Genomic DNA, 21,052 nt, shown 5'->3' with positions numbered 1-21,052 from the left:
TCACTCGTGTCTTCTCTAGCCCTTATCTCATGTTCTAGGTCAATTTGACCTAAAAACATATTTGTGTTGTATTTCTATTGCAGTTATGATGTCGGTTGGACCCACAAATTTCTTTTTTAAAAGCAGGTGCACAGAATTAAAAAAACATGTATATTGTTATGTCAGTTTCACAACTACAATCTGAGGGTGATTACATTTATGCTTTTGTAAATCTTCATCACTTCTTGCATGTGAATTTTGCTTTAACCCATGATCTCATGTTTGAGCTTCAGGAAAATGCACAAAACTACCAAAAACCCATTTAGAAAAAAAGGCCTGTTTGCAATATTCACATAAAAAAAATTATCTGTAACATAACAACTGTACTCACAATTTTAACATAATACTAGACGTCTCAAAAATCTCAAACTTTTCATATAGTTGCTAAAATGCCAAAATCAGTTGTTAGATCAATAGACAGAGATTACTGATATATTGTATTAAAATTATATTGAGGTATTTATGAAAGTTTGCATTTCTTTAAAGAAATTTTAAGAGAAAATCTGAGACTGAATTAATACTTGTATAAAACGCATCCAAGAACTTAGCTATAAATGAATATTGCATACCCAGAACTGAGTTTTGTTCCAACTTTCTTTTCTGTTCAGAATGAATGTAGCTGCAGGAAAGGCTACATGGGAGATGGCATCGTCTGCAAAATTGTCAACCCCTGTATGTCAAATAACGGAGGCTGCCATTCTCTGGTCTGTATTTCTTGCTTGCAGATTTATCTGTTAAATAAATCTGTACATGTCTGAACAATCTGTCAAAATATGGAAGCTGGAGAGATTCTGCTGAAATTATATACAAGCCTTGGATTTTTTTTCTACGTGCAAGAGCTAGTGTGCAATGAGGCATAACTGTCTGATAATTTGTCCAGGCCACATGTAAATTAAAGAGCCCTGGAGTACGTGAATGTGTGTGCCGAAGCGAATACAAAGGCGATGGAATCACATGTTATGGAAACATGCTTATGGTAAGATTACGCATTTATGCATTCATTTAATTGTGATAAATCAGCTACCAATAACAGAATTTTAAATTAACAATAAAAGGTCAACACATAACTATAATACCTTATTCTTCAAGTAAAAAAAAAGCAAAAAAAAAAAAAAAACATCTGAATTCAACATACTATATATGGACACATTCACAATAGATTTTTTTATTTTCAGGAGCTAGATGGAAACTCAGAGTTTTATAATTTCAACCGCTTCCTTCTAGTAAGTTCATCTTTTCAATTATTCAATTTACAATAATGTTGTTGCAACATCATGTGAACATTTAAACAAGTATTACTCCGTTTGCAACATCATGTGAATATATTACTATACAAGATTTCTGTGTTCATCTGCAGAGGCACAAAGTGATTGACAGTGACAGCAGAGTCACGGCTTTGGTTCCATCTAAAGCTGCTTTCAGAAACCTCAGCGATTCGGAGGAGTCGATTTGGTTCGATTATTACACGCTTCCTCACCTTCTGCAGTAAGTGTTTGGATCGACACTGAGAACTGATTTCTGATGTTTGAAAAATGAAATAAATGCATTTTCCGTGTGCAATTTCTGTCTAGGGTTCATTTTTTAGATGGCATATACACCTCTGAAGACTTACAGAAGCTGGTTGGTAAAACAGTCCAGACCCTAGGAAAGACTAAATGGGAGGTCAAAAGCAACGGCAGGGTAGCTGTAACACAAAACTCACCACTTGAATTAGTTAACACCTTAAATTGGTCATCTTTAACCTCTGATGTGACCTGTTAACCCTTGTGTCCCCAGCAGCTCATGATCGGCAATGCTACCATCCTCGCTCCAGATCTCAAGGCAATAAATGGGTGCATTCACATCATTGACACGGTAATTTAATTTAACACACAGATTATTGCAAATAAAAAATTAACTTTGTGTTATGAATTTGCAATAAATTAGAATGTTTATTGGAGTTGCATGAAAGGAGGGAACCAAGATATGTCTAAACACCAGATTAACTGCATAGCAACACCCAGAATACCTTAGCAAAAAAATAGCAACACCCCAAATACACTTAGAACATAACAACTGCATTGCAACACCCTTGCAACAACAGAGCACACCCTAGCAGTAGCATAGCAATGCCTTAAACGCAGTTAGAGCACCTGAGCAAATGCATGGCAGCATCCTAGTAGCTATATAGCAATGCCCTTAAAAATATGTAGAACACCTTAGAAACTGCATAGCAATGATCTAGCAAATATCCTAAACCCTGTAGCAACAACATAGCAACACCCTAAACACACTCAGACCAATCAGACAACCCCCTGGCAGCCCTTTGTGTTGCCAGTTTTTTTCACCAAAAACACTGATGTCCGTTTGAACATTACAATCCCCTTGTTCTCTAAAATATATGAAACATTTCTGACAAATTTGCTTACAGGTTCTTCGACCTCCTCTATCTGATTTCCCTCCACCGCCTCCCAGTTTGATGACGCTCCTGAACGACACGCCAGATTTCAGCCTTTTCAGGCAGACAGCAGTGGTGTGTTTCGCCTAGGAATAAAAACTTAATATTTTCAAAAACTGTACAAAAGTAACAGAATATCTTTGTTACATAAACATAGTTGTCTCTGTTTTTATTTTAGCTCTACAACTTGGAAAACAGTATCCCAACTAGAGATTACACCATTTTTATCCCAAATGACAGTGCCATACAGGAGTACCTGAAAAAAACAAACTCGACGCAACTGGTGAGTAGAACTTTTAGAAATGATGCTAGAAACATCTCACTTGTGAAATTAATCGATGAAAGCATCTCTTTTCAACAGAGCCGAGACACCGTGAAATATCACGTAATTGTAGGCGAGCAACTCTTTCCTGAACACTTGGGCAATGGACTTTTTAAAAACACGTTTTTGGGAAATGGCACTCAGATCATGTTTTTTGTGGACACTGATAATCAGGTATTGCACAACCAACAATAACTATTCTATATATCGTATTCTGTACAAGACATAGATGAAATTAGTTGTGACTAACTAGTCCTAAACTCCAGACAATGGCTAATGACGTACCTATAGATGGACACTTCATTGAGACGAGGCATGGCACAGTGTTCAGGATCCCACGTGTCTTAGATCTCCACAAGAACCACTGCAGTAAAGATGTGGTTTTAAAAGTTGCTGTAAGTTTCCATTACAATTTTTCAAGGTGAATCTTGAAGCGACGCAACAGACGATCTTAAGGAACATTTGCTGTCTTTGCAGGGTCGCTGTGGAGATTGTAAAGCTGAACCGAAATGCGCTTTAAATGAGAAACCTGTAAGATGATATAGTCCTTTTGATGTTTTAGTTGAACATTTATGTGAAAGGAATTTTATGATGTATCCCTCTCCTTGTTTCTTCAGCTACAACCAAAGTTCCCTCAAAATATGAAGTCAAATTGTATATACAGGACAAGAGTTGGAAAAAAGAGATTGAATGTGCCGGGTTGTCACATGGAATGTTTAAAAACAACTAAGGTACTACATTTTCTCCTTTTCTTCAAAGATATTTTTACTTCCATTTGTCAATGAAAATTCCATAGTTGGATCGGGTTGTATTTATTATATTCTATCTTGATTTCAAACTGACACGGCTCTATCCACACCTTCAAAGCAAATCTAATGAATTCTTGTTAAACCGGTTGTTATTATTCAGGTAACTATAAACATGTGGATAGTTTACCTAACTGGCTTCTCAGGATATCCTTCAAACTGTTGCTCCATCTTGACAGTCGTTGATCTGAAAGACAATACTTACTATAGAGTAAAAGTTTGTACCAATCACCAATCATGTGGCAACAGTGAGAATGCAAGCCGTTCTTGCACTCTGAACACTACAATGCATGAATTTGTGCAGCTAGAAATTCCTGCATCAGGATTGGGTTTACACTTCAGTTTACAAGCTGATTCAGATTAAAATCTCACAGTAAATGTATTCCTAGGACCATTCTTGCTGTCCAGGATACTTTGGGCATGATTGCTCCAAATGTCCTGGGACTGTGAATAACTGGTGCTCCAACAACGGTCAATGCAAGGATGGGCTTTATGGCAGTGGGGAGTGTCTCTGTAATGAGGGCTTCCACGGAACGGCCTGCGAGATGTGTGAACCTGGGAGATATGGAAAAGACTGCAAGTCCGGTAACATCAACAAGCAATTTTCTATTCTACTGTCGTTCTGTAGGCATTCTGTTGAAGCATTTTTCATCAAACCCTTGGCTTTCATTTGACAGAATGCCATTGTGAGCATGGCAAATGTTTGGACGTTATGGAGGGAAACGGGCAGTGCATTTGTTACAAAGGATGGAAGGGAGTGAACTGCTCTGTTGGTCAGTATTAAGATCAACTTATTTTATGTCAGATAGCATGTTTCTTACTTTCATGCACTTGACATCATAAACGTTTCTCAATTTCAGCGGTAGTCAATGATGCCTGTGGTGGAGTTTGCGATGTCAATGCTAAGTAAGCATGGAAAACATAAATATAAGACACGTTTTTAAACACATTGATCAGTGTTTATAATACAATATTTTTCTTCCAGTTGTATCTCAGGAAGTTCAGGAGCTCATCCAACTTGTTCCTGCATAGCTGGTTTTAAGGGTAACGGGACATTTTGCAAAGGTTTGTTTGTTGTTCTTTGCTAAGATTGTTATTGAAGGTTTTTTCCCTCTCAGTGGAAGTGAAATCAATATTCACACTGTTTAATTTCGCAATATCCTGGTTTTATTGTGAATGATTTTTCTTCCACAGAATTTGAACCATGTACCACAAATAATGGAGGATGTTCCATAAATGCAAACTGCACAAAAACATCGCCTGGTGAAAGGAGCTGCACATGTAAAGCTGGCTACATTGGTGATGGGGTTATGTGTCTCGGTAAAAGTGTGATTCACTTACTTTAAAAATTTAAATGGGTAGCATGGACCAGTAGATTCATGGCATTTGTGTTATAAATTTGATGTTTAAATGGTTTTCTCAATGCATCTGTGCAACATTTGTCAATTTAGCACTCAAATCAAGTCACCTTTATTAGTATAGCACTTTATACAGATTGTGTCAAAGCAGCTGACACAACAAAACAGTGTTAAACCGGGAAAATGTGTGCTGATAATGCCAGAGGACAGTAGAAAACAGTTAAAGTCAGTTCATTGTTCATTCAGTGATGTCATTGTCCAGCTCAGTTCAGTTCTCTTACAATATTGTTTGTGCAGTCAAGTAAACAATGTTGCCAGAAATTGTGTTCCCATCTTATCAACCAAAGGCAACAGTGGCAAGTAACCAAACCTCCATTGGTGACAGAAATAGTGAAAAAAAAATGTTGGGAGAAATCAGGGTCGATCGGGGGGCCAGTTCTCTTCTGGCCAGACGAAGCCAGTATTGTATGGTTTAATTCCATTGATGCAATACACCTCAGATTGAAAAGGGGAGTCGTCTGGTTCTTGTGGTCTTGAGCCGATGGCCGATGAGGTATGCACAGGGATCTTCCTCTAGGGTTCATCTAGTTGACATGATCTCCGCTGACATTCAGGGGTGTAGAGGTCGTCTCTAGGCGCTGATCCACCATCTGGTCTGGATATGGACTGGATCTGGTTGGCTACGTTGAAAGAGACTAATATTAGTGTAGATGCCATTCTTCTTACAATGTAATGAGTACATCGGGTGTTATGGGAAGTGTTCCTGGTTGCGGTTGACCTAATTAATGCAGCCTGACAATCCTTTAACGGATTTGAATTATAGAAATCTGATAGTATATTTTGTGTATGCCAGGTTAAAGAGATGGGTCTTTAATCTAGATTTAAACTGACAGAGTGTGTCTGCCTCCCGAACAATGCTAGGTAGATTGTTCTAGAGATTGGGCACTAAAATGGAAAAGGATCTGCTGCCGGCAGTTGATTTTTGATATTCTAGGTATTATCACATGTCCAGAGTTTTGAAATCAAAGTGGAAGTGAAGAACAATAATGCGATAAGAGCTCGCTCAAGTACAGAGATGATAAACTTTTTAGGGCTTTATAAGTAATTAGCAAGATAGGGAGCCAGTGCAGTGTTGACAGAATCGGGCTAATATGGTCATACTTCCTGGTTCTGGTAAGAACTCTAGCTGCTGCATTTTGGACCAGGTAGAGCATTGAAAATCTTAATTCATCCCTTGTGGTGTTATGCAGCTGGTCTTAGTCTGCTGTCTATGGTTTCTTTGATGTTAGTTTATTATTATAATCAGCCTTGATTATGATTTTTTTTGTGCTATATGAAAATTGCTTAGGGTGTGCCTCAGGGATATGTACTGCGCTCAATTATAATTTTTTTTTTATTGTCTGTATGCATTAAAGTTATATAATTGTGTTTACACTACAGAAATGGATGCCTGTTTAGTGGACAATGGAGGATGTGACAAAAATGCTTTATGTATGAAAACTGGACCAAACAGGGTTTGTGTCACTTATTTTAGTTCATGCTTAACAGCAAATGTTAACGTTATGAAATAAACATTAAGATGTTGAACATTACATTTGTTCCAGGTTGCATGTGCATGCAAGCCTGGTTTTATTTCTCAAGGTCATAGATGTCTGGCAGTTAATCCTTGTCGGAAGGTAACAGAAATCACAAACAATTTTATGGCAAATAATTGTATTAAATCATCATCTGATATAAGGTATTTTTGTGTGCAAAATATGTTTATTTTATTTTATTTTATTACAGGATAATGGTGGCTGCAGTGTTAATGCTGTTTGCCGATACCTTGGGGATGGGGAACGTAATTGCACATGCTATTTCGGCTACAAAGGAGATGGTTTTAAGTGTGCAGGGACAGTTAGTAGAGTTAGTATCATTTAAGATTGATTTTAGGTTTCTTAATAGTGATTGAAAAAACATTAGAAACAACCACATTTAACAACAATTACTTTTCAAATGAATCTTATAATTGTTCATGCAGGAGATTCTTCGTATGCCTGAGGCAGCATGGATGAGAAGAAATATTGGTGTAAGTGTTAATTTAAATTAGTGAGAGAATGTGCACATTTCGGGATATATTCGAAATATATTAACAAGAAAAATGTGTATGTTATAGGTAACAATACTCCGAGATCTGTACAGTCAAGGCCCTTTCACTGTATTTGTTCCTCATGCTGATTATGTGGCAAATGTTTCGGTATGCTGCACTGAATCACACAAAAGTATTTTAACATTATAAATATTATATCAGTGTTGATTGGATTGTTGAAAGTAGGCAATATATAAAAAATAAAAAGTTGTGTCTAATGTTTGCAAGTTTGCCAAAGCAGTTTTCTCTTTTTCTGATGTCATAAACAATTGAATTGTGTACATTTGCACAAATCAGAAAGGAATTTCATGTTGATTTCATGACTTTTTCTATTGACGTATAATTTCTTGTCATGACTATGCAGGTTGAAATGTGGACAAATACAAGTCGCAGTTCAGACCTGCTGCGGTACCACATTGTCAGTTGTGAAGAACTGCGCGAATCAAACCTCAAATCTGTTAAAGAAGTGGTCACCAGTAGTGGATATAAATTACGCTTCAGTGTTAGAGATGTGAGTCCTTGACATTTCAAACACATTTTATATTTTCAATGTTGTATATTTATCTGAACCAGAGTCAGAAATTGAACCTGAAAATGAAAATTCTGTTATCATTTATTCAACCTCAAGTTGTACCAAACTTCAGTTTCTTTTATTTATTGAGCTTGAAAGAATGTTGGTAATCAAAGAGTTGACAGTAGCCTTTGACCTGCACATTATGGAAAAGATATTATGGAAGTCAATGGCTACTGTTACCAACAATCTTCAGAATATATTCTTTTGCGTTCAGCAGAAGAAAGAAACTCATATGGTTTTGGAATAACTAGAGGGTGAGGAAATGATGACAAAATTGTATTTTTGGGTGAACTATCCCTTTAGCGATGGCTTAGGGCAAAAATGCCACCAAAATGAACAAAAAACACAATTATTCCAAATTAGAAAAGAATAAAACATCATTAAACATACTGTAAAATGCCAGATGCAGCTTCTGTGCCATATTTGCAAGGTGAAGATGGCTGTTATTGATGTTGATATAAATGTTATTGGTAACCTATGATATATAGGTATATAGCCTATAGTATTCTGGCTGATTAATTGAAGAAATATAATAATTTGACATATAAAAGACAACACAGATCCATTTACAATTTATATACTGTAGATACTTCTAAAAACTGCCCTTGCAGATCAAATATAGATCAATGACCTTGATCTGAAGTGTCTGCTTTTGTCTTTTAGGGTGTTGTGTACATCAATGGCAATACAAAGATCATCACCAGTGATGTTGAGTGCTCCGATGGAGTCATACATATCATAGACAAGGTCCTGTTTACATACGATCTAACGGGCAAGGCAGATGTCACCACTGATGTATGTAACTCAACCAATGGTAATCAAGTTCAAAAAAGTCATAAAAATGTCATTCCACAAAGTAAAACTCTATGTTGCAGTTGAACATTACCGCAGCTGCTGAACAATATGGCTTCAAAATCTTCAGCAAGCTCCTACAGGTAATATTTATGCTGTACTTTCAGCATTTTCGGATCATATGCATTTTTCTTTCAGACATCTTCCAAAAACGCTGTTTTCTTCATCTAAACAGGATGCAGAATTGATGCATGTGGTGCAGCATCAACCCTTTTATCCATTCACCATGTTCTGGCCAACGGATGACGTTTTTAACAAACTCCCTGAGGACAGAAAGAAATGGCTGTACAGCGAAGACCATCGTGATAAGCTACAAGCCTACCTCAAAGCTCACATAGTCCGCGACCAGAGGGTACGAGACTCATTAATTAAATGAAAATCATTTAACTGAAATCAACGAAGTTATATATCAAAGTTACCATCTAATAGCATCACTAAGGGTCACAAAATGGTTTGGTATTTTTCCAGGTAGTTGCTGTTGCTCTTACTGCTGAGAAAAAAATGGAAACATTGTTTGGATCAGAGCTCACCTTCAGTTGCAACAAAGATTTAATTGTAAGTATTTTGATGAAGAATAATGAGCTACAGTTCCTTATGAACTTCTTGCCTGTGAAATGTTAATGATTTATTCATTGTTTTTTATATTGATGTCTATATAGATTTTTTTATTTAATTATAGAAAAAAATATTAACACTTATGTGTATGTGTGATGCATTATAAAGGTATTCATAATGTGTGTTGTAATGCATTACATCTTGTAACCAAAGTTAAAATGCACTATAATATTTATAGTTTTAGATTACTTGTTACATCTCTGTTTTAATGCATCATATACTTTCTAAAGTTATGTTCAATGTATACACAAGTCTTATCATGTATTATAACTGTGGTTACAATTATTTGTGAGACCATATGTGACCCAGGACCACAAAACCAGTCTTAAGTATACATTTTTTGAAATTGAGATTAATTCATCTTCTGAAAGCAAAATAAATAATCTTTCCATTGATGTATGGTTTGTTAGGATCAGACAATATTTGGCCGAGATACTGCTATTTGAAAATTATGGAATCTGAGGGTGCAAAAAAAATCTAAATACTGAGAAAATCGCCTTTAAAGTTGTCCAAATGAAGTTCTTAGAAATGAATGTTACTAATCCAAAATTAAGTTTTAATATATTTACAGTAGGAAATTTACAAAATATCTTCATGGAACATGATCTTTACTTGATATCCTACTGATTTTTGGCATAAAAGAAAAATCGATAATTTTGACCCATACAATGTTTTTTTATTCTATTGCTAAAAATATACCCCAGCAACTTAAGACACATATCATGCATTACAAAGCATAATTAATACATTTTTTTAAATAATGCTTTATATATATAAAGGCCTTAAGTAAAGTGTTATTAGTAATGCACTTTTTTCTCAACATTTATTCTCCTGAATGAATATTTGTGGTAAAACAAATGTTTATTTTAATATTTAAATATTTCCAGATGTTGTCTCTATGTTTTGTTTTTTATATTATCTTTGTGTTTTTAAAAGTGAAAAAGTTAAAAGTTTTTTCCCCCCCCAATATTTATCATATTTGAAAATGTATAAATATTAATAAATATTTTTTTCATTTGCATTGTTTTATTCATTGGTGTTTTAGTGATGTACATTGAAGACGTTTGATTGCAAAATTGCTCACCTCTTATTGACTGATTTTCAGGGTGACATCTTAATCAATGGAAACAATGGCAGAATCACAGCGCGGAACATGTTGTTTAATTCAGGAATCGCTCATGGGATTGATCAGCTTCTGGAGCCGCCGAGCATTGGCGCTCGCTGCGACGACTTCAAAAGCATAGAGATTAAGGTAAAAAAAACTTTGAGACTAAGATAATGTTAATGCTCTAAGAGATAAAATAACATAACGAAATAATACTCAGAGATCGTCCAGTTATTCGTCAGTTCAGTTTAGTTCCACTACTGGTGCAACAAACTTGTTTCAAAGTGATTTTAAGATTAAAACAAATGAGCTGTCCTAATGTTGTTCTACTGTTGTTTGTCATTAGGGACTCTGTGGCTCCTGCAGTTTGCTGCCCCGTTGTCCCCTCGGGTCAGAGGACACAGTGAGTGCAGTTGTGGTTCCGTTCATTAACAAAACTTTAGTAGCCGGCACTTTATTCACTGTTTCTCATGTGTTTCTTGTTTGGTTGGTTGGTTCTGTAGGATTAAAAAGCAGTTAACACTTTTACTTTTTTCTGTTGCATTAACGAAACGTATTTATGTTGCTTCACATGCTTATACAAACATAGCATGCCTTGATCCAGACTGATTTCTTTTTTACAGAACAGAACTAGCATATGTAGACGGCCATATTCACCTTACATGTACAGACGGCCCAGTTATTATGGGTTGTACTCGTATGGTTATGGATACAACTCATACAGAGATTGGCTTGGCTGTAATCGGATTTGCACGAGAATGACGTGGTCTGTTAAGTGCTGTAAAAACCACTTTGGAAGAGACTGTCAAGGTGAGAATTTAACACACAAAAAGCAAGAGGTTGCTTGAACGTTACATGAAACGATGCAGCCAACAGGTATTACACTGTTTGTGGTTTAGTGTGTCCTGGTGGACTCGAGGCGCCCTGTGGAGAACATGGAGACTGCGATGACGACCACACCGGCACAGGGACGTGTAAATGTCACGAGGGTTTTAGAGGCACAGCCTGTGAACTGTGTGAAAGCAATCACTTTGGGCCGAACTGCACAGGTAACCCGTTTCTAAACAGTCCAATTCCTTATCCACGGGTGTTGGTGAAGACGAAGTGAACACGCAAATCAGTCAACGCAACTGTAGGAATAATAATCCAAATAGAGCACTACTCAAATAAAGGAAGCAGGTTCAAAATGAACAAAATTGGCAGTAGAAATTAGCATAGGAAGTAGACAAAATCGAGATACTGGTTGGTACTATTTTGACTGCGATATAAAACAGGATTTAAATTTAGGCAATTTTGATCATTTGTGAATAGTTGGCACTTCTTCTGAGCTTTTACATTATTCTAACAAAATTTATTGAGGTTTATGCTTTAACCATCTGGGGCTGTTCAGCCATTTTTGACTGAAAAATGTAACAATTTGGTTTTTAGAATTTTTTACTTCATCAGATAGATATGAAACTTGGTAAAGGCACTTTAAAAATGGCCACATTGAAATTAATGAGAAGTGAATTTTATCTTGTGGCCACTTTTGGTACTGCACTCAAACAAATATCTTACTGAAAGCTATTTTTTTTTAGATAACTTCAAATTTCGAACACTACTTGTTTACAGTAGATTCATTCAGTTTTAGAGTTAAATACGTTTTGGAAAATATATATTTCATATCTAATTTAAAAATATTATTTTGTGCATTTTTCATAATAGAATCTTTAAACATTTTTGTGGTTTTCACTTTTCAATAACCTGCCAAGTGGCTTCTTTAGAAAGAGACCAAACTTAAGTGTGCTTCAAGATTTACAACAGTTTAAATTGGAAATTAATTTTCAGATTTATGCTAAAAAATGGTTAATTGTTAATGAATGGATCATAATTATTCCACATAATTTTTTTTTAACCATAAAATTCCCCCAAAATACAACATATTAAAAATAAAAACATTATCAAATAAAATATTGTGTTTTTATTTGATTGAAAATTCACTGAAAAGAATGTCATTTTTGACCACCGCACAAGCAAAACCAGAGGATTAAAAAAAAAGCGCAAAATTTTAAGAAAGATAACTTTAAGATACATGCACTGAAAGCAGTTTGTAATGTTTAAAGGATGTTTAGATGTAGCAAAATACTCGTAGATGAAATAAGAAAATGTTTGCAGTGTAAAAAAAAAAACATTTTATCAATAAATAATAAAGAAACAAATCTATATAAAATATAAATATGTATGGGCAGTACATTTTCTCATTCAACCAGGCACTGGAAGATGGAAGACTAAAATGACATTTCATTTATTGTCTGATCAGTATTAATGTTTTGCTTGAAATGTTATTGTATTAGTTCTGTTCAACATTGTGCTGACTATAATGAACAGTTTATCCATCTTTTCTTACAGCATGTAACTGCACCAGCAAAGGCACGTGTGACAGCGGCCAGGACAGTGATGGCAGCTGTTTCTGTCAAGAGGGGTGGACGGGTAAATACTGCGAATCCAAAATCGGTAAGAGCAAGCTTCACATGGAAAACTCTATCAAATGTACTGGATCGGTCAAAGATATGTGTAGTGTTGTAGAAAGCCATAGAAAATATTTTCGCCTTTTTCAACTGTGAAAACACTCCCTTTGCCTGTTATTTAACAGAAGTCAAGCCGATCTGCTCTCCTGCATGTGATATCAATGCAGTTTGCCTCCCTGCAAACCAGTGCGAGTGTGTGCCGCCCTATGGAGGAAATGGCATCAACTGCACAGGTGGGTTATGAATCACATCTATTGTATTAGACTTACTGATTGTAAGGTGTTTGTCCAGGATTCAAATGGCCTATTGTTACTTTTATTCATATAAAAGAAGAGAGAGCTCTGGTTCGAACTCAAGATGTTCACTTGAGAACTGCTTGAGATCTGAAACTAGTGGCCTTGGCTCCAACATACTGTATATTTAACAGCTTATGTCATGGAACCTAATGGCATGTTATCCATGTTGTTGAATCCGTTTTACATAATGCACTGCAAAAAATTATTTTCTTAGTATTTTCATCTTGTTTTTCATTACAAATATCAAAAAAATATTTAGAGATGTATTTACTTGAGAAGCAAAATGACTTGTTTTCTGAAAAATGTAATGCTTAAATTCATATGTCAGTGGGGTTAGAGATATAATCTTTTTTTGTTTCATTTTTTCAACTGACTGAAAGATGGATTTTCTTGTTTTGACTTTTCCTTGTGTGGCGGTCAAAAAAAATTCAATAAAATGAATGTACTATATTTTACTTTGATGCAATTCTATGGTACTAGATCTGAAAATTCAATTTCCATCTTAAAGGTGCCATATGTCATGTCTGGCAAAAAAATCAAGTCATACTCCACATTCCATACCAGATGGGGGCAGTATGCCTCAATAAAGTGAATTGGTCTACTCTAGAGTAACAAACGAGAAACGGCATAGTCTCTATGCTCCGCCCCTACCTTTACAACAACACTAGAGCATAGCTGAAGCCTATAAGACAGCGGTTCTCAATTGCAGACCTCGCGCCCCACTGCTCTGCACATTTTGAACGTTTCTCTTAGCGCTTCAGACATTTGTTCTATTCGAACATAAGTGCCCTGCGAAGTGGACATCACAGGATATTCAGCCATGATTCCAGTTCGAAGCGAACGTAGCTATATGTTCCAATCAAAGTGCATTGAAGTGTGCAAGACGTGAATTTAAATTGTATTGATTTACAGAGGTATATGATGTCACAGTTGTCCATGTTTAAAGACGCTGCGCAGCATAAATCAGTGAATGAATGTTTCAATGTGAGGTAAACTTCAACAGATTTCCCCTGCTCAGGGAGTAGGGAGCAATGAACAATTGGCACACAGTTCATGCACGGAGTTCATTTCTAACGAGCTGATTATCTGAATCAGGTGTGTTAACAAAGAGAAACGTGCAAAATATGCAGAGCAGTGGGGCGCGAGGACTGGAAATGAGAACCGCTGCTATAAGAGGACGTTTTGCCTCCAGAGGAACGTTGGGTGATGTCAAGTGATTTTGAAACATGACATCTTCAAGCTACTCCCCTTCACCTTTACCAGTGAATATGTTCATATTCGTTTTGTTCATATTACATTGAGTTGTATATACACATTATTTGAATTAAATTAATTTGACAGACAGCATTCTGTCAACATCATTGGTCAACATCAGACAGCTGATGTTGACCAAGCTAGCGCCAACCAACGTAACCAGAGCTGCCAACTCTCAAGCATTCACCGTGAGACACACGCAATTGACTCTTTTCACATGCTTTCACGCCACACATCAATTTTCTCACGCACAGAAAAACCACGAAGCAAAGAGGACACGGAGACCAACAGACTAGACAGAGCAGGATAGTTATGATATAAAAAAATATCAGATTCTGTCCATTTCATTAAGTAATTCAAACAATACCGTTTTGGCACTTGTAAATGTTATACAGCAGATCCCTAGCGCACGTGAACCGATCATCTCTACTATAGTAACAAACGCAGCTACGGTAACATTAGCACGTTTATCGAACAGCCTTCGATACATTTCTATGTTATAACTTTCCGAAAAAAATACACAAACATATAAAACAAACTTCTAGCGAAATACTAACAGCATCTTACTTACCAATCCAAAAGAAATGTTGCAAGTTCGGAGTCGAACCTCATTTCTTTCAAGTCCATCAGTTGTCTCCAGTGATGGAAAGCAGTGCTGATGTTTACTCTGGTTCGGCTCCTTTTCTTATCGGATTTGATTTGTGATTCCGAGCGCGGTTTTTTCCCTGTAGCGGGTGGTGGTGGTAGGGGTCTCTTGCCAAGGGCTTCAGCCATCCTTCCGCTCTCTTCCCTGAACTGAAATGAAGTAGTGGGTGGGCTGTACTTTCCACACGATTGACATCAGGTTCAAGTACGCCCACAAGCCGTGCGAGTTATTCGTGTATTGCAGGTTGGCTGGTGGTTATGTTGCCCGCATACCGCCTCCCATGGCCGAAACTGGTATTACGACACCTGTCGGGCCGTGGCTAGTAATGCTAATGCTAATTAAGATTGATATCTCTGCTGCACTATAATTTGACATTTTTTTAATGACATCATCGCCCTTATTTCTTCTCATTCTTTTGATGCATGTAGGTAATTTTTTGGATATTTTTACCTCAATTTTTACACATGGCACCTTTAAACTGTCATAAATCTTTAATGCTTCGGAGCACAGTTAAGTGTAGTCTCTTTGTAAATATGACACTTAGCAAATTATTGCTGCTGTGAATTTTTTTTTTTAATTTAAACAAGTTATAGACGTTAATGTATATTGTTATGAATAAATGTCAAAAAATAAGATCTTAAATTTTAATATAAAAAATACATTTTCCAAAATATGTTTAACTCTACTACAGCAAGAAACTCAAAGCCATAAATCTAAACAAGTTGTGTTCCAAATTTGAGGTTGATATAAAAAAAAAAAAGCTTTCAGAAAGATTTTGTTTGGGCGCAGTACCAAATGTTTCCACCAGATGAAATTCCCTTCCATTCATTTCCAGTGAGACCATTTTCAGGACCATCATCAGAACCTTTTCAGTTTTCAAAAAATTATTTCAATTTTTTACCAAGTTTTGTACAATTTCATTGAAGTAGAAATTCCTTAAAAAAAAAAACACTAAAAAGGTTAACGAATTCGAATTTTTGAAAAATGACTGAAGAGCACCAGAATCTCCTTTAAGATATTAAGTCTTTTTTCAGAAATAATTATCAAATTGAAGTCTATTTTCCTTTGCAGGTAAATGTATCTTGATTCAAGAATTCTTAGATGTTTGTCATTAAAACATGACAAAAATTCTAAATACAAAAATCCATAATAATTCAGAATAGTCTTATTATGAATGCTTTAAATGGATAAAATAAATTTTGATTATGAAATGTCTGTTTTTCTAGCTCCGGATCTTTGCAGTGAATATAACGGAGGCTGCCATGAGGCAGCAGACTGTTCGCAGACTGGTGTCAATGTTACCTGTTCCTGTCAGACGGGATACTCTGGAGATGGACATGTCTGCTCGCCCATCAACCGATGTGTAGAGGAGGCGAATGGTGGCTGCAGCGATTTTGCAGAATGCATTTTCACTGGACCTGTATGTGGAACTTCTGTTTTTTGTCTTTGTAATCTGACAAGAGTTTTGGATGAACCAAATGTGTTGCATTTACCTTGTGGCAGAATGAGAGGCGCTGTGAATGTCTCGAGGGATATGTGGGAAACGGAATCCAGTGTTTGGAGAAAGTGGTGCCCCCTGTTGACCGCTGCCTGGAGGACAACGGCGGCTGCGACCCCAAAGCCACATGCAAAGACCTTCATTTCCACAGTACGACTTCACAATGATTGAATTGACAGCAACATAATATTTTGAGTACTCAAACATAAAGGCTTTTTTTTTTTATATGTGTCAGTAAAAACGGCAGGTGTTTTCCATCTGCGCTCATCTGAGGGGAAGTATAAATTGAACTTCAGCCAAGCACAGGAAGCTTGCGAGGCCGAGGGAGCCACTCTTGCTTCATACAAGCAGCTCTCTGACGCCCAACAGGTGACTTTTGAGCTCTGCTTTAGCTGCTCACATCTTGTATTTACACAGAATAAATTCACAAAAAAAAACAAAAATAATTATATCTTACGTTGATTTTTCACTAGTCAGTTTTTCTAGTATAAATCCAGTTTGAAAAATTAAACAAAGCTTTTTTCCCCCCAACTTTGTTCATCAAAGAATCCTAAAAAATATTATCACAATACCCACAGAAAAATCAAAATTAATAAAATACTTTTTTCTTGAGCAGCAAATCAGCATATAAGAATGATTTCTAAAGGATCATGTGACACCGAAGACTGGAGTAAGAGGTTTGGTTAATTTACATTATAAAATAAAGCTTTTTTATTGTTCCAGTTGGGAATGCATCTATGTGTGGCAGGATGGATGGACGGTAAGAAAGCTGGCTATCCGATCCGGTTTCCTTCAGCTAAATGCGGCGATAATCATGTTGGTATTGTGCTGTACAAAGAGCCAGTCAATGCCAGTTGGTCATATGATGCATACTGCTATCGGATTAATGGTATGACTTGAAATTGAAATTGAAATATGAGTTGAAATTGAATTCAAAATTTTACTGTACCTGAACAGCCTTGTTGTAAAAATGCCATTTTTCTCTTACACAGAGGTATCTTGTGAATGTAAACCTGGATACGTTGGAAGCGGGGAATTCTGTAATGGAGACCTGGCCTCAGTTGTTGCCACCACTTTCAACTTTTCTGTGTTTTACACAGTGAGTAGCCATGTCCTGTTGTTTCCCTCCAAAAATAATGCCACTTCCTTGCAGGATGTTGACATCAAGGAACTGGATTTGTAGTTAAAGGCAAAAAACTAACCGGATGGAAAGAGAGGAGACAGGAAAAAAGTTAAAATGAACAATTACAACATATTCCCAAAAACATTTTTTGTTTTAATCGAATTAAAGAAAGGAAGAAAAAACAAAGCAATGAAAATCAACTAAAGTGAAATCAATATAAATTGATGTTTTTATATAATTTCACAAAAAGTAATGTTTAAAAGAGGAACATCCATGTAATTTCATAAAAATGGAGTCATGCATTTCCTGTTGGTTTCCTCCCACAGACTTTACTTAAGTATGCAGAAGATGGCGAGGAGGGCAAGAACCTGCTGAAGTCCCTGTCCGACAAATCATTAAACATCACACTTTTTGTACCTCATAACGACGGTTTCTCTGCAAACAAGGTGATTATCAATACAAGCCAAAATGAATTCTCATATAAACATTTAGAGGAAGAAAACTAACAAAGAGAGTAGGAACCAGTTGGACACACTCTTTCTCTGCTGGCCTTGAGTTTGCAGTTTATTTCCTTTATCAGACCTTATCATGGAGGGATTTGCTGTATCATATATCCAGCATCAATAGTCTGCACTACTTTGAAGACCTGAAGCACAACACTGTAATCCTGTCCCGTCTTGGGTCTAATCTAGTTGTGACGATTCCATCCAATTCCACCGGTCAGGCTGAGGTAAGCAAACCCCAGCAGCTTCACACCGCTCAGGCCACATTTCTTGTACATTGTCAAGCAAACTGTCTATTTTATTGGTTTCACAGGACTCTCAACCCCAAAAACTGGTGAATAAGAAGGTAATATTGGCCTGGAACATTCCAGCAATCAATGGTCTGATCCACGTCATTGATGGGCCTTTCAGAGCTCCACCTCTTCCAGTAAGTGGCTGCTTTTGTAGTAGTACAATGAAGAATATTGAAGAACCACTCATGGATGTACAGGCAGAATTTACTAGAAAATTTCATGGGGAATTGCATTAACACCAATGAATTACATAGCAGCAGTTTTCAGATAGAAAGCACACTCCCATGCCTTCTGTTGAGCAGTGACTATATTGAAAAGAATTTTTGCTCACCATTAGACAAAGACGACAACTATGACTCACTGGACTAGATAAAGCAAGTCAACATCCTGTTTGACTAACATGAATGTCCGATCCAGTCTTTTCAAAACAGAAGCAGTAGACAGCCACGCTTTGCCAAAATCTGGACCTACAATTTTTAAGTCATCAATGGTGTTCTCTGACTTTTAGGTGCCGCCAATTCTTCCAATCTCGCAGTCCAGCGGTGTCGCAGTCACCACTGTGCTGATTGTCTTCGCAATTGTTGGCATTGTCGCAGGGCTCGCATACTATGTCCTCAAGCACAAGAACGACGCCTTTCGTTTCCAGTATTTTAAGGTATGTTCACGTAATGGAGCTTCAGATATTTGTTGACTAAACAAAGAATCTATCTATCTATCTATCTATCTATCTATCTATCACAAAACCTTAGTTTTCCAGTTCCAAAGTCTGTATCGTCTTTATAATGCAACTTTATATTACAAACCCAGAAACCTAAATAACATTTAATTTATGATGCATATAAATCCACTTTCAAAGATTAATCAATGTAATGTCTATTGCCTCATTGAACAGAATGATGATGAAGATGGTGCTTCCACAAAAGGTGGTGGAAACCCTGCTTTAGTATCCATCCCAAACCCTTTATACAGCGGCTACAGGGCGTTTGCAGAGCCATTTGGGGTAAAAACGTCCTTCTGTGTGATTGTAATTTTAACTACATGCATTTCTACGTACAGTTTTCCTAACTGATATTTCTTTATTTCAGGATTCAGCTGCTACAGACACATCCAACCTCATGGACTAGCACAGACAGCAGTACCAAACTCCTCTTCCTTTCATTACCTGCAATCAGCTGGAGAGCCTGGCTGGAGGAGGTGGCCTCAACACATTTGAATATGGTTAAACCTAAAAATAAAAGACTTTAATGCCCTAATTATGTCAACATCAGCCTACCATGGTGCCTTCAGTTCAATAAAAACATATCCTTAAAAACATTGGATGCATTTGTTAGTTTACCTGTTGTTTTCGAAAGTGTTTTCTTTTTGGCCAATCCGAAAGGAAATCTGCTGTCCAGGGACTAGAACCTGGGGTCTAATTAATGTCTCCAGCTGCAATGCATAATCCCAAAGGTCTTGTCGAAATAATAGAAGGGTATGTTTGTCTTATTTGATATTAAAGACGACTGAAGCTTAAGGCAAGAGGGAGACATGTGAAATTCCCCTGAGGAAACACCTGTTCATAGTACTTGACAGGAAAACAACATTGTTGATTTTGAATTACTATGGACTGGAAAAGGCAAAGCCGGTCAAATAAGAAAAATGAGTCAACAAATTGAGTTTAGTGTGGAATTTCAGGTCTTTTTATGAAAAATATTTTCTGCTCAAATTAATTTTTTTCTTCATGTTTTAACTAAGGTAGGCGCACATTCAAGGCTCTAGCTCTGCGTAAATTAAAATTACATTTACACGTTTGACAGACGCTTGAAAGACAATTTGATTTTGAATTCCAAACACTTTTTAAAACGTTAGTATTCATTTTTCTCTTTTAAGTATAAGTTACAAAAAAACTGAAACAGATAAACAAACTACAATGGAAATACTTACAGAAATGTGTACTGTATGTTAAGCAGCTCAAGCTGAATTCATCATTAAAGTCATAGAGAAGATCTAGAGGTTGATTAATTGTGGGGATGATATGTTTGATTAATGTAAATGCACTGCTGCCTTGCAAATACCGTAGTAGTAATTTAGTCCATCGATCATTGATGGTGAGCGTTTAAGGCCTCATACAGGAAGCTTTTTGATAGAACAGAACAGCTTCATAAAGTTCTTAAAATGGATTGTGGCGATTTAAGACTGTAAAAACAGTTTTTGGGTACATTTTCTGTTAATTTGAGAGATTTGGTAATTAGACTGGGGACTTTAGGACCCAGGGCTAATGAGGACTGCAGTGAATTCACAGCTGGGCTTTCCTCCACCATCTTTCCAGTTCCACTCATCTCCCATCCCCCATTTTCATCGCGCTCGTTCCCAACAAAGCATGACCCCCATCCCCACTCTAAAAGAGAGGCTTTCGGGATCACACACAAATGTCATGTCACACCTTTCATTGTGTTTGCTTTGAAATTTACGAAAGTAGGAGACTACAACGTAGACAAGATGGCGTGTGGTGCTTCTCTTTAAGAGATAAAAAACTTTGAAGTGAATGTGGGGAGGGGGTCAGGTGTTGAAGAAGAATTTGCTTACTTTGGACGAGATAAATCAAAATGCGTCTTTGACCAGTGTTTTTAAAAACATCATGCAAATTACACGATAAATAGATAAATTACATTTGTTTTTACAGTGTCTTACTGTTATTATTACATTCGCCTTCAGTT

The 21,052-nt window shown here is 36.6% G+C and overlaps 1 protein-coding gene across 2 annotated transcripts in view; it reads left to right on the top strand.

Moving 5' to 3' along the window:
* The window catches only part of LOC132131979 (stabilin-1-like), a 32,517-nt gene extending 12,847 nt beyond the window's left edge, over positions 1 to 19,670 (top strand). The window contains exons 26-69 of one of the 2 annotated variants that reach the window (XM_059544179.1): positions 648 to 743; positions 920 to 1,015; positions 1,215 to 1,262; positions 1,397 to 1,524; positions 1,611 to 1,719; positions 1,819 to 1,893; positions 2,450 to 2,551; positions 2,655 to 2,759; positions 2,838 to 2,972; positions 3,065 to 3,193; positions 3,276 to 3,329; positions 3,416 to 3,529; positions 3,994 to 4,189; positions 4,282 to 4,377; positions 4,465 to 4,510; positions 4,590 to 4,669; positions 4,799 to 4,924; positions 6,403 to 6,476; positions 6,567 to 6,638; positions 6,748 to 6,867; positions 6,983 to 7,030; positions 7,118 to 7,198; positions 7,455 to 7,601; positions 8,328 to 8,459; positions 8,540 to 8,599; positions 8,692 to 8,868; positions 8,985 to 9,071; positions 10,237 to 10,383; positions 10,583 to 10,639; positions 10,860 to 11,046; positions 11,136 to 11,285; positions 12,625 to 12,729; positions 12,869 to 12,976; positions 16,166 to 16,359; positions 16,443 to 16,587; positions 16,673 to 16,806; positions 17,161 to 17,326; positions 17,430 to 17,536; positions 17,887 to 18,006; positions 18,141 to 18,290; positions 18,377 to 18,490; positions 18,865 to 19,011; positions 19,249 to 19,356; positions 19,442 to 19,670. In XM_059544179.1, coding sequence (XP_059400162.1) covers positions 648 to 743; positions 920 to 1,015; positions 1,215 to 1,262; positions 1,397 to 1,524; positions 1,611 to 1,719; positions 1,819 to 1,893; positions 2,450 to 2,551; positions 2,655 to 2,759; positions 2,838 to 2,972; positions 3,065 to 3,193; positions 3,276 to 3,329; positions 3,416 to 3,529; positions 3,994 to 4,189; positions 4,282 to 4,377; positions 4,465 to 4,510; positions 4,590 to 4,669; positions 4,799 to 4,924; positions 6,403 to 6,476; positions 6,567 to 6,638; positions 6,748 to 6,867; positions 6,983 to 7,030; positions 7,118 to 7,198; positions 7,455 to 7,601; positions 8,328 to 8,459; positions 8,540 to 8,599; positions 8,692 to 8,868; positions 8,985 to 9,071; positions 10,237 to 10,383; positions 10,583 to 10,639; positions 10,860 to 11,046; positions 11,136 to 11,285; positions 12,625 to 12,729; positions 12,869 to 12,976; positions 16,166 to 16,359; positions 16,443 to 16,587; positions 16,673 to 16,806; positions 17,161 to 17,326; positions 17,430 to 17,536; positions 17,887 to 18,006; positions 18,141 to 18,290; positions 18,377 to 18,490; positions 18,865 to 19,011; positions 19,249 to 19,356; positions 19,442 to 19,480 — 4,911 coding nt within the window. In that variant the 3' untranslated portion in view covers positions 19,481 to 19,670. Of the gene's footprint in view, positions 1 to 647; positions 744 to 919; positions 1,016 to 1,214; positions 1,263 to 1,396; positions 1,525 to 1,610; positions 1,720 to 1,815; positions 1,894 to 2,449; positions 2,552 to 2,654; positions 2,760 to 2,837; positions 2,973 to 3,064; positions 3,194 to 3,275; positions 3,330 to 3,415; positions 3,530 to 3,993; positions 4,190 to 4,281; positions 4,378 to 4,464; positions 4,511 to 4,589; positions 4,670 to 4,798; positions 4,925 to 6,402; positions 6,477 to 6,566; positions 6,639 to 6,747; positions 6,868 to 6,982; positions 7,031 to 7,117; positions 7,199 to 7,454; positions 7,602 to 8,327; positions 8,460 to 8,539; positions 8,600 to 8,691; positions 8,869 to 8,984; positions 9,072 to 10,236; positions 10,384 to 10,582; positions 10,640 to 10,859; positions 11,047 to 11,135; positions 11,286 to 12,624; positions 12,730 to 12,868; positions 12,977 to 16,165; positions 16,360 to 16,442; positions 16,588 to 16,672; positions 16,807 to 17,160; positions 17,327 to 17,429; positions 17,537 to 17,886; positions 18,007 to 18,140; positions 18,291 to 18,376; positions 18,491 to 18,864; positions 19,012 to 19,248; positions 19,357 to 19,441 lie in introns of both variants that reach the window. The other variant, XM_059544178.1, reaches the window with a different exon arrangement.
* The last annotated feature ends 1,382 nt before the right edge of the window (positions 19,671 to 21,052 follow it).

This window comes from Carassius carassius, chromosome 48 (assembly GCF_963082965.1).
Source record: "Carassius carassius chromosome 48, fCarCar2.1, whole genome shotgun sequence".
NCBI lineage: Eukaryota > Metazoa > Chordata > Actinopteri > Cypriniformes > Cyprinidae > Carassius > Carassius carassius.
This window is presented reverse-complemented; position numbering and strand designations above follow the sequence as displayed.